The sequence below is a fragment of the Trichechus manatus genome, unplaced genomic scaffold, assembly GCF_000243295.1.
Source record: "Trichechus manatus latirostris isolate Lorelei unplaced genomic scaffold, TriManLat1.0 scaffold00047, whole genome shotgun sequence".
Taxonomy (NCBI): Eukaryota; Metazoa; Chordata; class Mammalia; order Sirenia; family Trichechidae; genus Trichechus; species Trichechus manatus.
Window position 1 is genome coordinate 11,823,167 of NW_004443983.1, and position 16,494 is coordinate 11,839,660.

The window sequence follows — 16,494 nt, forward strand, 5'->3', positions numbered from 1 at the left end:
TTCACATGGATTCCCAACTCCTGCCTCTCTGTGCTTAGAGTTTTTCTTACATTATGGTGGGAAAACCCATGTATTTCTCATGGATGCCTGAATTAAGTTTTGGACTTCTTGTCACTGAAAATGTTTTCTTCAGTTTAAATCCCATTTTCTTCATAACTTTAAATACTTCAAAGTTTCTTCTTCATCTTTCTTTGGTTGCTTCAATTGAAATTCGATGGTAAGATTAAGGAAACACATGAGTTCAGTTTGCCACCATTAGAGGTAGTTTTCCTGTAAATTATGAAAAAATTTCTCAAGTCCCTTTCCAAGTACCACTTCTGCTGTTAACTTCTCCAATTATTTTAATTTTAATTCTATTTCTGTAATTTTAATTTCCTTGCAATGTCCCATTATCTTGTTATCCTCCTCAAGTCAAGGCATTTTATTTTAGTCTCTTATTTTCTAAGATGACAAGAGTATTATTGTAGAAATATCTTCTGGTTCCTGTAAGAAATCATTTTCAGAAGTGTGATCCTCTCTGAGTATTTAGATTGATATTCTGTTTAGCCCTTGCACGTCACATGCAGGACTTTTCCCCTCTTTTCTACTTTACTCATTCCAGAACAAAGAAAATTTACTTAAAAAAAAAAAAAAAAAACAGTATTTTTGAATAACAGATTTGTGTTCACAGCACACGTAACAGAGTTGTTAGAAACCGCAGCACTGAACATCCATTATTCTCGGAGAGCTTGCTATAATCTCCCTTCCCTTTTATGTTTTACCTGTGAGGAGAAAATACACTATGGTCAGAACTCCAGCTGCAACACCCTCCCTCCCCCAGTCTCCTACATACATATCCCCACAAGCACTGTTTCCACCCTTTTTTGTCATCTGGAAATTGTCGTCTCTAAGTATGGAGAGATGAGAATGAAGCACAGAAATAATCTCTGATTACTTCAAAAATCAGTACTACATAGTAAAGAATTGGCTGCATGTTCCCTGATTCTATGAAAAACAGGGTGGATAGTAGAGGGTTGTGTTTGTTTTTCTGTTAACTGTTGGGGAAAACAAGACTACTGTTTCTTAAAGTGGTACATGGGTATTCCTTACTGCTTTTCTTAATGTAGCTTGCTCTTAGTGACCTCTCTTTCATTAGTTTTCAGGGTCATTGTGGACATTATCAGTGTCTTTTGAAATATTTATTGAAAAGTTGGAATAAGCTGTATAAGAATTTGCTATTTACAGACATTTTAATTCCATCTATTAAAATAACAATCTGATCACTGAGGAAATAGGTGTAGAAGTTTAAGGAGAACCTAGGAAAACTGTCTTGCATAGTTACTACCTTGAATGCTGATGTTCTTAATCTCTTTAGAAGCATTAATATGTCTAATGCTTTCTGTGTAGTCCCTGATCATTATATTTAGTTGATTTATATTGGACTGCGAGTCAGGCTAGCTTAAATCCAGTCCAGGATCTGGTACTCTTCAGTTATGTGCGGTGTTGCAAATTAATTTTGAAAGTTAAAAAAATTAAGTAACTATGTTATTTTAGACAAGTCACTAAACCTCTGCCTTAGATTCTTATTTACAAAACCAGGGGACAATCTGTAATAGCTATAAATTGCTTTGTAGGTGCTTAATTTCTTGGCATTGTAAAATCAAGTCAATGTACTGGTAATCTGTGTACTATAATGAGGTCACAAAGAAGCTAGTGCTGTATTATAATTAGGCTTTCAATTTGCCTGCCATTGACTATCCAATTTGAATTCTTCAAATTCAAATCCAGTTTGAATTCTTCTCTTAACATGCTTTAATTTTCAGTTTTGATTTCTCACAAATTCTAGCTTATAAGGATTAATGCTTCTGTTCTGTTTTAGAAAAGCATTTTCTCTTATAGACAATTTTGCAATCAGTAGTATTGATTAAAAATAGTGTGTTTGTGGCAACAGCATTCTTCTACCATAGGTGGCTGACACTGATGGATCTTTTTCAATCCATACTTCAGTGAGGGTACCCTAGGTTAGATACAGTTTTTCAGACTTATAAGAGAACAGGAGAACTAGAACCTTAGACCATGAGCTATATTCAGGGGAAAAGAAGTTTCATGATCCATAAGACCGCCCTCGCCTGTACTTGACCTTATTGTGAAGTATGAATGATGAGTACTCTGGGAAATCCCTCATTGCTCATTTTGGAGGAATATCGGAACTTCTCCCTTCTGTCACTCTAGAACATTATAGAAAGTTATCAAACTCAAATCATTTAATTTTGAAGGAATAGGAAAAGGCTGAGCAAAGGAGAGAAAGTACTAAATTTAATCTCTTTTCTTAATAAAAAATATAATAAGTTACCTTTCATAATAGGCTTCCATTAATACCTCATTGACCAAACCTACATTATATGGCTGCTCCCAGCTTCAAGGGAATCTGAGGAGGTATTTTTTAAAAATCGAATTTATTGAGGTATAATTTACATACAATAAAATCCACACTTTTTTATGTATACAGATTTATGATCTTTGACAGCTGTATATACCCATGTAATCACTACTACCCCATTCAAGATAAAGAACGTCCATCTTGAGGAGGCAACTTTAAGCATTTCACCATCTTGAACAAAATTGAGGTCCTGTTAGGAAGGAGAGAGAGAATATTAAGTAAGCAATAGGCTGTGTCTGTCACATGAATGTTAAATATAGAAAATTGCAAAAAGAAAATACTCATAGGTGGGAGAAGACTTAAGGTACAGTTAACCTAGCTTAAAACGTGAACTTGGGCAAGTCTCCCAGATCTACTGATGTCTCAATTTCTCAATTTAAAAAAAAAAAAAAGTTTTAAAAAAGCTCTTGAATGTATCAAAAATTGTTGTGAAGATCAAATGAGATAATTTATATGAATGCATATTGAGATCTTTAAGGCCCTACTCAGATATAAAGAATTATCTTTATTTTTCCTATGATCAAAGATGTTTCCTTTTGAAAATGATGATGAACTTGATTTATTAGCCTAAAATATCAAAATTATTCAGTTAAAATATACTTATAAAATATACTGTCTCTTTATTAATGGCCTGTAAATCATGGCAATAAGCAGCTCAAGGCAGGAGAATTTTAAACTTGCATTCTTAGCAGTTCTCTTTCCAACCATATCTGCTGTCAATTCTGACTCATGGCGACCCTATGTGTTATAGAGTAGAACTCCATTTCTTGGCTGTAATCTTAATAGAAGCACGTAGCCAGGCCTTTTTTTCTAGCATTTTAGAAGAACACTATTTGTTCTCTACTTTGAAATTTACCACTTGGAATCAGTTGTAAAAAGTTAAACCAAAACCTATTGTGAGATTTTGGGGGCACTCTGTAGAACTAGAGCCGTTGATTGCTTGCTATACAGGATCTGTGGAGAAGTGTGATTGTTTGTAGTATTTATTACTCTGAGAGGTTTGTTAGAACCCTACTCCAAAATCAAACATCTTGCCAAAATGAGATCCTTTCCTGTAGACTTTCATCATAATCTGTGTCAACCAATACTAGTCTTCATTAAAAACACATATATCTGGTAATCCAGAACACTCATTTCCTATCTTTTTTTTTTTTATTTAAAAATTAATTAATTATTATTTTCCATTAAAGTCTGTCATTTTATTCATCATATTTCCAGGTTGGATTCAGCACTGGCTTTGTTGGTCCTTGGGGAGGCTGCCAAATTAAACATGGTCTGCCTGAAAGCTTTAATGGATCTAGTAAGAGATTTTATTTCAAGCATTATGTCTCCTCAGAATCAGGTAAGAGAGTTACTAACTTAGCCATTAAAAGAGGCCTGGATAGAAATAAAATTTATTTCTGCCACTGTTTAAATTGCATATAATATTAGGACATATGATGAGTGAAACTTTATAATATAATTTTAATTGAGTATAAATTAAATGCACATTATGGAAATTTAAAAAATTAGGTATTTTTAAAAGATAATTTACCTTTCAGTCCCAGTTTGTATGTGTATAGAGAGGGACTAAATTTTATTTACAAACTTGAGATCATATAGTGCTATATAGCTTTTCTCTTCTTTTAAAGATACATTGTAAACATTTTTATTGCCATTAAATATTATTAAAAATAATTTATTTCACAATTTCTGTGTTGTAGAATATTGAGTTTGTTTACAATTTTCATAGTTAATTACAAATAATGTTCAACTGATATCTTCATACATAAAATGTTTAACTACATTTCTGATTATCCCTTTAGAATAGATTCATAAAATCAAATTACTAAGTGGAAGACTGAAGTTTCCTTTAAGGTCCTTAGGACAGATGTCTAAGTTACTCTTCAGAAGATATTATTTTCTTACATTCCTATGAAAAATGTATGAAACTGCCATATACCTGAATTCAGCTTTATCAAACAGATTCTTTTTCAATATAATATGGGAAATAGTATCTCATTATATTAATTTACATTCCATTGATTACTAGGGAAGTAGAAAAGTTGTTTGTTATGTACTAAGTAGCTATTTATATTCTTTATTCTTTGAACTGAATTTTTATTCAAACTACTCATGGAAAACCTATTTTTTAATAAGTATGTTTTAGGAATATTAGTTTATTACAGGGTTTAGCAACTCCATAAAATTTAAATGCATTTCTTATTACAAGTACACGATATAATTCTTAATTATGACAGAATGTACTTTGATTATCTAAGAGCTATTTTCTCATTTCAGGAAGAAAGCTACAAGGTCAATGATTTTTCCTGGGCTTGGAATATAGTCTACATATATATAACAGTTCTTGCAGAAATCTGCTTATATGCAGCCACTTCTGATTTGAGAAAAACTGTTTTTATCGGTTTTTGTGGCTGTAAAGGTTCACAAGAAAATATTTTACTCAAAGACACCAAATCAGAAGACGAACCAATATTAAGGGAAGCGAGTGTTTTAGGCCTTTTGAAATATTTTTCTTCAAAAATATCAGAAAATTGTAAGTGAGGCATTTTTTTCAACTTGACGAATAATATTTTTAAAATATCCCTATTTACATATAGAATAAGCCTTTTTAAAAGTTAAATTTTCAGAGTGGAACCAATTTTAAATTTAATAGGACTTCCTAAAAATTTAAAAATGAATATTTTATAACATGGATTTTAAAAAATAATTTTAAAACCTCTGAAATATAAACTAGATTCAGTTGATTTATGATTCAAATTATATTCCTTGAAAACAAGAGATGACTTTAAGAAAACTTGTGAAAAATAAAATTTGCTTTTTCTTATTTTTTGTTCTTTTTCCCATAAGGGCTTCTTCCCTTCTGTCCTCCTTTTACTCTAATCATCTGCTATTTCCCCCTTGTTCTCTTCCCGCCCAGAGGATTTTTCGGAAATCGTTCACTGAAATATTGTGTTGCATTCTTTACACTTGCCACAACAGCAAAGAAAATAGATAGTTTCAAAATTAGTATCACCTGCAGGCTTTCTCAGCATTGATTACCAGGGCGGATGGGGCTGCATTTTTGGAACGTGATATAAAGAACCTGGAGCTGCTGCTTTGTTTAATTGATAATTTTTTCTCATAATTTTACTCTTCAAGTTAACTAATGACTTTGTATAGAGTGAAAGAACCAGCTCTGGATTCACACAGACCTGTATTTTAATTCAAATTCACTAGTATCTTGGAATCTTAGATCAAAGTTTTTAATCTTGCAGAGACTTGCTTTCTTTACCTAATAATTATGATAAGAATATTATCCATATCATAGAGATTTATGTATGGAAACATATAAACACTTAGCATAGTACCTGGTGCATACTAAAGTTCCAATAAATAGATGTTATGGTTGTTAAGGTAATTGTTAATGTTATTATTACAATAAGAAAGCATCAGTTAGTTGGTAAGAATAAATTTTTCTAATATTTATTCTTACGACTAACGTATATCCTGAGAATCCTTAGTTTATTTCTATATAAAGATATAAATAGTACTGAAAACATTTAAAAAATGGTTGAAGGATGAAGAAACAATTTAAACCATAGTTTAGATAAGGTATTGTTATGGGAAATTAATGACTTCCATAAAGATAATTTCTTGGTGGTCTTATCTAATATCGGAGCAGAACTTGAAGAATCTAGAAGAATAATTGGCTACTTATCTTGTTCCTTTTTCACTCTGAGATTTTGTGTCAGACAAGATTTTCTTAGAGTCAAATGTCTAGTAATTCAAGAATGAGGTCTCTGGCCAGTAAATGAAGTGTTAAGTTTTTGTGGTTTTTATTGAATATAAATTTCTGTGTCTGCTTATAAATACAAAATAATGCATTTAACGGTTCACCTTAAAGAGTCTGACTTGCATTATTCCTTTAATGGATGACCATCCTACACACTTCCCAATGGAGTTGAGCTGTAAGTAGGTTTGAATATTTTTTTTTGAAATGTCTTATCTCTTTTTTTTTCAAGGATTTGATAATCTTCAATGGTTTATGACCTGAAATAGAGTGAAATATATTTTTGAATTCTTTCAGAATCAAAAAGACTAACATTTCTCATTAAAGTGATTTTAATGCAAATCAATTTATGAATCCTATTTTGACATAACTAATAGTGGGAGTAGCTGTCCTGGGCCCATAAATATATTAGAATAGTAATGACATAGCTTAGGTTTGAATATTTTCATGTGCCTGAAACACAAAATTTTGCCCCTATAAGAGATTATTTTGAGCTGGAAATATATAAGGAAAAGTGATAAAAAATAATTTTCTTAAAAACACACAGAATTTTTGCTTTGTTGTTGTTAGTTGCTGTCAAGTCAATTCTGACTCATGGCGACCCTATGTGTTATAGAGTAGAACTCCATTTCTTGGCTGTAATCTTAATAGAAGCACGTAGCCAGGCCTTTTTTTCTGTGGTAGTGCTAGGTGGGTTCAAACTGCAAACCTTCAGGTTAACAGTCCATTGCAAACCAATCCCTGTTGAAATTCTGGTTTTGAGAAACACTTTGCCTTGGTGGCTTATAGAGGATAATAATAGCTAATATTTTTTGAGCACTTATTTTGCACTTAACATAACTCATTTAACTAACTTATTAAGCATTATAACAAGACTACATCATAGATGTTCATATTACCCCCATTTTATATATGAGAAAACTGAGGCACTAAGAGTTTATTTGCCCAAGGAAATATAGTTAGATAATGGTAGATCAGAGGCTTAACTCAGGCAGTTTAGCTTCAGAGTCCAAACTGGTAACCACCTTGCTATACTGGACTTACTAGATTAGTTGACCCATTGGGTGGAAGTTTTTAGAATTATGCATCTACATATTGAAGAATGTGAAAAAGGTGACTTTGAGAAGTTCTTTCTGATAGTCATTAACCTATAGCAGTGTTTGTGAAACCATGGTCACAGACTGGATCATCTGGGGTCCTTGTTTAAAAAGTAAATTCCTGGGCCCTGTTCTACAACTACTGAGCAGATATTCTAAAAGTGGAATCCAAGAATCTGTATTATTGAACCACTTCCCACATCATAGTTTTAGAAAACCTAGCCCATAATTTAGCTGTTAAAAAGTTAGTAAAATATTGTTCTCATCATAGAAGAAAATATTTCTTTTACTTGTTGTTACAAACCTATATGAATCCAGCCAGTTTGTATTTATATTAGATGGTTTATATATAACTTTATAACTTTGGAGCCCTGGTGACTCAGTGTTAATAGTGGGGCTGCAAAACGAAAGGTCTGCAGTTCGAATCCACCAGTCACTCATTGGAAACCCCATGGGGCAGTTCTACTCTGTCCTATAGGGTCGCTATGAGTTGGAATTGACTCGATGGCAACAGATTTGATTTTTGGTTATATATAACTTTTACAAAAAAGGGAGACATAGCTTTGTGTTGTAACCTTTAAATTTGAAATGCCATCTCCTATGTTCTTTGGCTGGAGCAAATTTGTTGGTTTTCACAGTGGTAAAAAAGATAGACTTTGAAGAAGGCTTGATTATCTGGAGTATGTGTTGTGGTAATAAAACTCACTTGGAGTCACCATGAGTTGGAATAGACTCCCCGGCAACTGGTTTGGTTTTGGTTTATAGTGTGTTCTATGAAAAACCAACAGACACTCATTTGGTGTGCCTTGCATAAGAGAGTAGAATGTTTAGATATAGATAATGAATCATAAAACCAAGAATATCTTAGAGTAGTATGAAATCTTGTAAATCATGTAGCTGTCATCTAATGCACAGATATCTTTGAAGCCATTTCCAAATAGTGGCTAGTCAGATTCTGCTTGAAATGTAACAGAGGTGTGGAACACTCATCTTCCAATCATGCCGTTCCATTTTTGGACACTGTGAAAGATTCTTCTTTATTAAGCTGGTATCTTTCTTTCTGTATCTTCCAAACAGGGACTTAAGTTTTCACTTGGAAGCAAAAAAAAAAGTATAATCCTTTTCCCACATGCAATCCCTTCAAATATTTTAAGATAACTACATTGGCTTACCTTCTCCCATCTCTCTGCTTACTGCCAAATACCTGTTATAATTTTTTGGTGTACATGAAAAGCACATTTTTAATATGGTTTAGAATTAACTTTTCAGGTTTACTGGAAGTTTGTTATATTGGTTTCTTTGTCTGGATTTATAATAATTTCTTCCATTGTTACAAGATAATGTGAAGACACATGGGACCTAAGTACATGTTATCTATGGATGGGAAAAGTGAATATGACACTTTCTTTCATTCTTTTGTTGAAAATGATTTTCCTTAACTGGTTATACATTGATAGTAGCAAATGAAATCTATGTCACAATTGTAAAATAACTCTGTGTGCTTCATTCTGATTCATTTTAACATAGGAAAAACATTAGCACAGAGCAATAATTCCTCTTTAGAAAATAAATGAAAGTTAATTGGAATCTTAGAACCAATTAAAACTTTTAATGATACTCTATTAAATCTTCAATATACCTCTTACCTTGGTGAAGGTTATTCAAAAAACTATTTAGTAATATGATTGTATTTTTTATGCATGGAAAATATTTAACTCCTTTATAAAATCCATATACATGTTAGCAATTGAGGCATTCCTCAAAGTTTATAACGTAGTATACTGACATCTAAAAGTATAGTACTACTGATCATATTATATACATATCAGGAAATTAAACAAATGCTCCTCTTCATCTTTTTTTTCTATTTTACTTTTTTAAAACAGCTTTATTGAGATATGACTGATACACATATTTAAAGTGTATAATTTGATAAATTTTGACATATGTATATACCCATGAAATCATCACCAAAATAAAGATAACAAAAATATACATCACTCTCAAAAGTTTCTTCATGCACCTTCATATCCCTCCCTTCCATCCATCCCTCCCATCCTTCCCTATCACCCACCCTACGTTATCCCCAGGAACCACTGACCTGCTTTCTGTCACTATAGAGTAGTTTGTATTTTCTAGAGTTTTAAAGAAATTGAATCATTTATATAAATGATGTTTTGGTCTGATTCCTTTCACGCAACATAATTATTTTCAAAGTCACTCATGCTGTAGTATATATCAATAGTTCATTGCTTTTATTGCTCAGTTTAGTGCATTGTATAGATATACCACAATTTGTCTATCAGTTCACTTGTTGATAGGCATGCGGTTTATTTCCATGGTTTGGCTTTTACAGATAGAGCTGTTATGAATATTCATGTGCAAGTCTTTGTATGACATATGCTCTGTGCTTCCATTTGGATAGTTTCTATTGTTAAGCCTTTCGTTTCACTGTCTTTTCTTTTGCAATGTCTAATCTGCTGTTAATCCCACCCAGTGTATTTTTCATTTCACACATTGTAGTTTTCATCCTTAGAAGAGTGATCTACAAATTAGGGCCTCTGAGCCAAATTTGGTTTGCCACTTGGTTTTTGTAAATAAAATATTGGGCACAGCCATGCCCATTTGTTTGCATGTTATCTGTGGCTGCTTTTGTGCTAAAATGACAGAGTAGTTGCCACAAAAACTATCTGGTCTGCAAAGCCTAAGGTATTTACTATCGAATCCTTTGTTGTTGTTGTTAGTTCCTGTTGAGTCAGTTCCAACTCATGGTTATCCCATGTGTGTGAAGTAGAACTGCTTCATAAGATTTTCAATGCTGTGGCCTTTCAGAAGCAAATCACCAGGCCTGTCTTCTGAGGCTTTCCTGGGAGGGTTTGAAGCACCAACCTTTTAGCTAGTAGTCGAGGGCATAACCATTTGCATTACAGCAAATATTTACTGATCTCTAATCTAGATGTTTGATGTGGGTCTTTTCTTTTATATTGTCCCTACCTCTACTTAATTTTATGAACATATGTAATACAATTATAATGACTGATTTATTATTTGTCCACCAATTCTGACATCTCTGTCAGTTCTGGGTTGGATGCAGTTGATAGATTTTTCTCCTCACGGGTCACATTTTCTTACTTCTTTTCATGCCTGGTAATTTTTTATTGGGTGTCAGATATTGTGAACTTTACCTTGTTGAATGATGATACTTTTGTATACTTATAAGTACTCTTGAGCTTTGTTCTGTTATGATACCAAATTATTCGGAAACAGTTTGATTCTTTCAGTTCTTACTTTTACGAATCATTAGACATGATGAGAGCAATTTTCAATTTGTGGTTAATCGTCCCCCTACTACTCTACCCAGTGTCCTGTAAGTCATGAAGTTTTTTCAGGCTAGCTGTTAGGAAGAGTTACTAAACTCAGCCCTGTATGAGCTGCAAGGACTGTTAGGACCTAGTAAAGTTTTTCCCCAGACATTGCTTAACTTCCTCACGCACATATGCTCACCAGTACTAAGCTAAATACTCAAGGGGGAAGCCTCTGCAGATCTCTGAAATTCTCTCTTTGTGAAGAACTCTCAAGAATTCTGTTGTGTGAGTTCTAGCTGCTTTTGCTCTTAACTCTAAACTCCATCTTTTTAACTCATATTGTCCGTCAGGCTCAGAGTGGGTTCTTCCTCTCTGTAGCATGACCTAGAATCTCTCTCAAGGTGGTGAGCTGGTACACTTGTAAGACTCAACTTATTTATTTCCAGTCTCTTAGGGTTTGGTGTTTCCATTTTGTGATGTCAAGTGTCTTGAAAACTGTTGTTTCATATAGTCTGCCCATATTTTGGCTGCTTCAGGCAGGAGGGTAAATCTACATCCAATATATGGGAATGTTTTGGCAAAGTTTGCTCTCTTTCTGTGCATCCTGCATCCAGCTCATCATCATCTAACCTCTGGTTCTTGGAACTTGAGCTAGCAGCCTGCTGACTGACCTGCCGATTCTGGGACTCACCAACTTCTGCAACCCTGTGAGCCAGCAGCCTGTCAGCTGACATGATTTGCCAGCTTATGCAGCCTTGTGAGCCAGCAACCTATCGTCTGACCTGATTCGCCAGCTTCCACAACCTTGTGAGCCAGCAGCCTGTCATCTGACCTGCCAATTTGGGTTTGTCAGCCCCTGCAACCACGTGAGTTAGGAGAAGCTTTTACCCTCATGCCTGACCCACAGAATTGGGACTTGCCATGAGTCATTTCCTTGATGTGAGGCATTTCCTTGATGGTTTGTCAGTCTGTGAGATGTTGCAGCGAATTACAGAACCCAAAGATGGGAGGGAGAATACTGAGGGGAGTAGGAGTAGTTGATGTTAGAGATGATGCAGTGGTACAGCAGTTTGGAAAAGCTGGACATTTGGGACATCTTTAACCTCTGCCTCATAGGAACCAGCTTTGTGCTGATCCTTGTAAAAAAACATTTTCATTCATTTGGTGTCAAAATGGTGGGATTTGCTGCAACAACCCAGACTCACTGGAATATGTAGCATTGGAAAAAAGAGGATAAATGGGAGAATGAGAAACCTTTGGTTTCTGGATGGGATAAAAAACACCCATGGATTGAAGCAGCTGTTATTTTGCAATTAGTTACCCAAGGCAAAAGCTATTCATGGGAAGTAGGAGTGGTGAATCTAATTCCTGAAGAATTGCCTATTTCGATGCACAAGGAAACACAGAGTGATAAGGAAAGGACAAGGCATACAATTCCTTGGTTGTTATTATCAGTAATAGCTGCCATGTCAGGGAAAAAGAGTGTAGGGGTAGATTGTAGCACTGAGCTAAGACCAGATCTGGTCCGGTTGGAGCTATGACCACTAGTCTCAGCCATAGAAAGAAGAAAGTGTGTCAGAACAATAGGAAGTACCCCTATGACCACTGGTTACCAAGAACATAATCCAGAAGAGGAACAGGAAAAACCAAGAAACTATTGAAACCAGGGGGTATAGTGTAAAGGAGTTGCTTCAGTGTAGATCAGTATCGTCAGATTCCTAAGGAACTGTTACTAAAATGGATTGTGAGAGCAACTAATTTAGGAGCACCGTCTTTAGTTTTGAATGCTGCAGTATGGAAGAGTATGTTTGGGTTGATGCAAGACCTACAGCTCACTATGGAACAGTCACGAATGATGATACAAGATCCAGTTATACAGCAGGTTAACCCTGTGTGGGACAGCCAGCCTTGTGGACTGGATAAAATTTGCGGTGAGATTTGTTTACCCTGAGAAGGGAAACTACCCCCCCCACCCCGTAAATACTCAATGGAGCACTCCAGAGAAAACAGCTGATATGCTGCTTCTGCAAGTCATGCTGGAATGGCTTTATGGTGATCAGGATATTCACAGGTCATAGCAGATATGGTAATCAAGGAAGCCCCTTCTCCATGGGCACCCCATGTAAACTTGCTATTGTGAAACAAAGCAACAATCAGAGAAGGCTTGTTGGATCTGTTGGCACAGCTTCCCCACATGGGTCTTACAGATGCAAGACACATAAAGGTGATTCATAGGAGAACAGAAAGAGGAAATGGAGAAAGAACTTACCTAGCAGGACAGATCTTTTCAAAGATTATTAAGAAATGAGATGAATATAGCTGTAAAAATGGCATGGGAGTGATGTCTGACTTCCTCTAATTTCACAAGGGGGAAGGAGAATCAAGTTCAACAGCACAAGGCTGATTCCCATGAGGCAGAGGTCAGACATGCCTCCTCTCTCTGCCATCTTAACCAATTCTGACACCAACTCTCCCTCCCACGGCACACTCTGCTTCTCTGCTGAGTTTGATAATTCATTGCAATGGCCACACAGAACTCACAGACAATACTCACAGTTACAGGGTTTATTAGGGAAGTAACAGTTACAGTTCAGGTTCAGGAACATTCAGGATACAGTTTTTCCATCAGGACAGCTCTTCCCAGCTTGCAAGCACGCCTCTCCCTGGCCCTAGGCCTCTGCCCAAAGGTAATCAGCTTTCTCTCTCCATGGGCTGGGAAGCCCACCATGCTGGGAGTGAAGTTGAATGGAGCTGTATTATTGTTTTATACTCAGTGTATGGGGAGACTGATGGTACTCAGTGTATGGGGAGTGTGATGATATTCAGTGTATGGGAAACAGGCACTAAAGCTTCAGGGTTCTGTTGTAATGTCATCTTAAAAGATCTTCTCTTGTCCACCCAGTATGAAATAGCTCTCCCATGCCATGCTCCTTCACCCTTCTTTCGATTTTTCTTCTCAGCGCTTGTTACCATCTGCCATATTATTCCTCTCCCACAAGACTGTAAGCACCACAAGTAGATTTGTGTCTCATTCATTGTTCTGCCCTCAGCACCAAGGACAGTGCCCAGCGTCTGAACTCTCAAATACCAGATAAATGAATAAACACACTGAGGGTGGCAGTTCTAATCTTTCTCGTGGGCAGTCGGGCAGTATGTGTCAGATGCCCCTAATATAATGCCTACCCTTTGTTTAGTTAGGAATTTATTCTAATTAGATTATCTAATTAAAATGCCAGGCCTCTGCTGCCACTTCTCACTGTCTTTGGTGTTACAGTTTTCTCTCTCTCTCTCTTAGTCTCCTGGTTCTAGGAGCTTCTCAGCACAGGGATTCTGGGTCCAAAGGATGTGCTGGCTCCTGGCTGTTCTTCATTGGTGGTGGTGGGATCTTCTTTTTCCCACCTCTGGGATGGCTCATTTCAAGCCCAGGAGGATGGCAAAACTGGCCAATCCCTTTGGTGGGCCACAATTACCCTATCACACAATCCTGCACAATCACTTGGGTGGGAGGTATAAGATCATGGCGAGGAAGGCCACACAAAAGTGATCCATCACACCGCAGTAGTGGACATTGATACAGCTGAGACAAAGATTCTAATGCAGCACTACAGGAGGTTGGGTGAACCAACAGAAACAACTGCTGGTCCACCAACGTTAAAGAGGCCTAGACAAGTCCATTTTGTTCACTCTGGTCAGGAAGAATTTAATGATGGAAAGTCCCACCTGGGACCATTTGAATCAGAGTCTCAGCTAGTCGATCAAGATAAGGATTGACAAGGGGGCCAGGGTCTTCTGGTCCAGCCCCAAGTCGGGGATCTGAAGCCATACGCATGTGTGTGGATGAAATGGCCCAGGGGTGAGAAATAGACCTTCTTGTGTCTCCTGAACACAGGAGCCCAATATACTGTAATCCCAAAACCTGTCAATAAAATTTTGAAGGGGCCTAAGGTTAAACTGGGGGGATGTGGAGATGCAGTGGTTGATGGGACTAAGGAGAAAGTTTGAATGAGAATTGGAAGATTTAAACGGGTCTTATATGAAGTAGTTGCATCTCCCTTACCTGAATGTATTATTTGTATGGAATTATGTCTAATTGGGGAACTTCCCTCTACCTGATATTGTAAAACTAAAGGTGTGTAAGTCTGCCCATAGGCCAATATTGATGGGACATGCTAAATGGGAACCATTAGAATTGCCTGAACCCACTCAGGTTGTTAATTGGAAACAACATAGGATACCTGATGGACAAAAGGCAATTACTGCTTTGATTAAAGACATGCTAAAGGCTGGAGTGTTAGTGCCGACAATTCTCTGTATAACAACCCTGTATGGCCTATGAAAAAGGAAGATGGCTCATGGAAGCTGACAGTAGACTATTGAGGCCTAAATAAAGTAGTACTACTTGTGGCTTCAGCTTTTCCAGACATAGTATCAACAGTGCAGAAAATACAGCAGGTTAAAGGAGACTGGAACTCAGTGATTGATCTTGCAAATGCCTTTTCTTGATCCCAATCTTGGAAAAGAGCCAGCTGTAGTTTGCTTTCATGTGGGAAGAATCCCAATTTACTTTCACTGTATTGCCACAGAGTTACTTGAATTCACCTGCTTACTGTCATAGTTTGGTTAGAAGAGACTTGGATTTGGTGCAGATCTCAAGTGTAATGATATATTACATTGATGATATTATGTTACTGTCAAATTCAAGTCTAGGGATGATATGAAAACAGTGGTGGACCCCATGATCAACAGGTTAATAAAGCCAGCAAAAATCCAAGACCCTGCCAAAACAGTGAAATTCTTGGGAATAACTTGGCCAGGAGCCGACTGTGACATTCTGCAGGCAACTAAGAATAAGTTGCTGTCACTACCTACCCCGTAGACTAAGCAGTTGGCCCAGTGTTTGGAGAATGCATATTCCACATCTGGGGATATTTCTGGCTCTTATCCATAAAACCACTTGGAGGAAAACTGCGTTCAAGTAGGGGCCAGAGCAACAGCAGACTATGTCTGAATTACAGAAATTGGTGTCAGTCTCCCTACCTTTAGGCCCTTATGATCCCCATTCAGACATGATTTTGGAGGTGTCTGCCACACGTATTTATGCAGACTGCAGCTTATGGCAAAAACCTGAGAAGGCAACCCTATGGTGACCACTGGGATTCTGGACTAGAAAATTTCCAGATGCTACAGCATGATGCATGCTGTTTGAAAGACAATTACTCACCTGCTATTGGATGTTGATTGAGACTGCCTCAATGACAGAAAGACATAAAATCATCATGAGACCTGAAATACCCATAATGTCTTGGGTGATGTCAGAGAAACACTCCAATAAAGAAGGCAGTACCCAAAATAGTTCCATAATAAAATGGAAATGGTTCATATAAAAAAAAAGCTACTGGGGGAATGCAGGGAGGCACCCACCATATCCACAAACAGGTAGCCTCTTTTCCCATAGATCCTACCTTGGAAGCACCTGAGAAGCTGCTAGAGTACATTGCTACATAGATAGTGCCCTATGAACAACTTTCTGCTGACCAGCAGAAGGCTGCTTGGTTCACAGATAGCAGTTACAGGGTACATGGACTACATTTGGTGTGGAAAGAAAGCTGCTGCATTAAGACCAGCAGATGGAAAGACCCTGATTAAAGAAGGTAAGAACAGGTCAGCTCAATGGGCTGAACTGCATGCTGTCTTCATAGCCATCATGGAAGAATTGGGCAGTGGTGAGAGCCCACATGTTTGGATTTTTACGATTCACTAGCACTGGCCAACAGCCTGGCTATATGGTAAGGCAAATGGGTGACGGAAAATTGGACTAGTAAGGGGACATCCGTGTTGGGAATGGACCTATGGAAACCACTCTGGGAATTTCGAGGGCACATTAGAGTCGGACATGTTGAT

The 16,494-nt window shown here is 36.7% G+C and overlaps 1 protein-coding gene across 1 annotated transcript in view; it reads left to right on the top strand.

Annotated features, from left to right (window-relative positions):
* TMEM232 (transmembrane protein 232) overlaps nucleotides 1-16,494 on the top strand; it is a 213,247-nt gene that overhangs the window by 48,093 nt on the left and 148,660 nt on the right. The window contains exons 8-9 of the mRNA XM_004377012.2: nucleotides 3,638-3,761; nucleotides 4,700-4,955. Coding sequence (XP_004377069.1) covers nucleotides 3,638-3,761; nucleotides 4,700-4,955 — 380 coding nt within the window. The remainder of the gene's footprint in view (nucleotides 1-3,637; nucleotides 3,762-4,699; nucleotides 4,956-16,494) is intronic.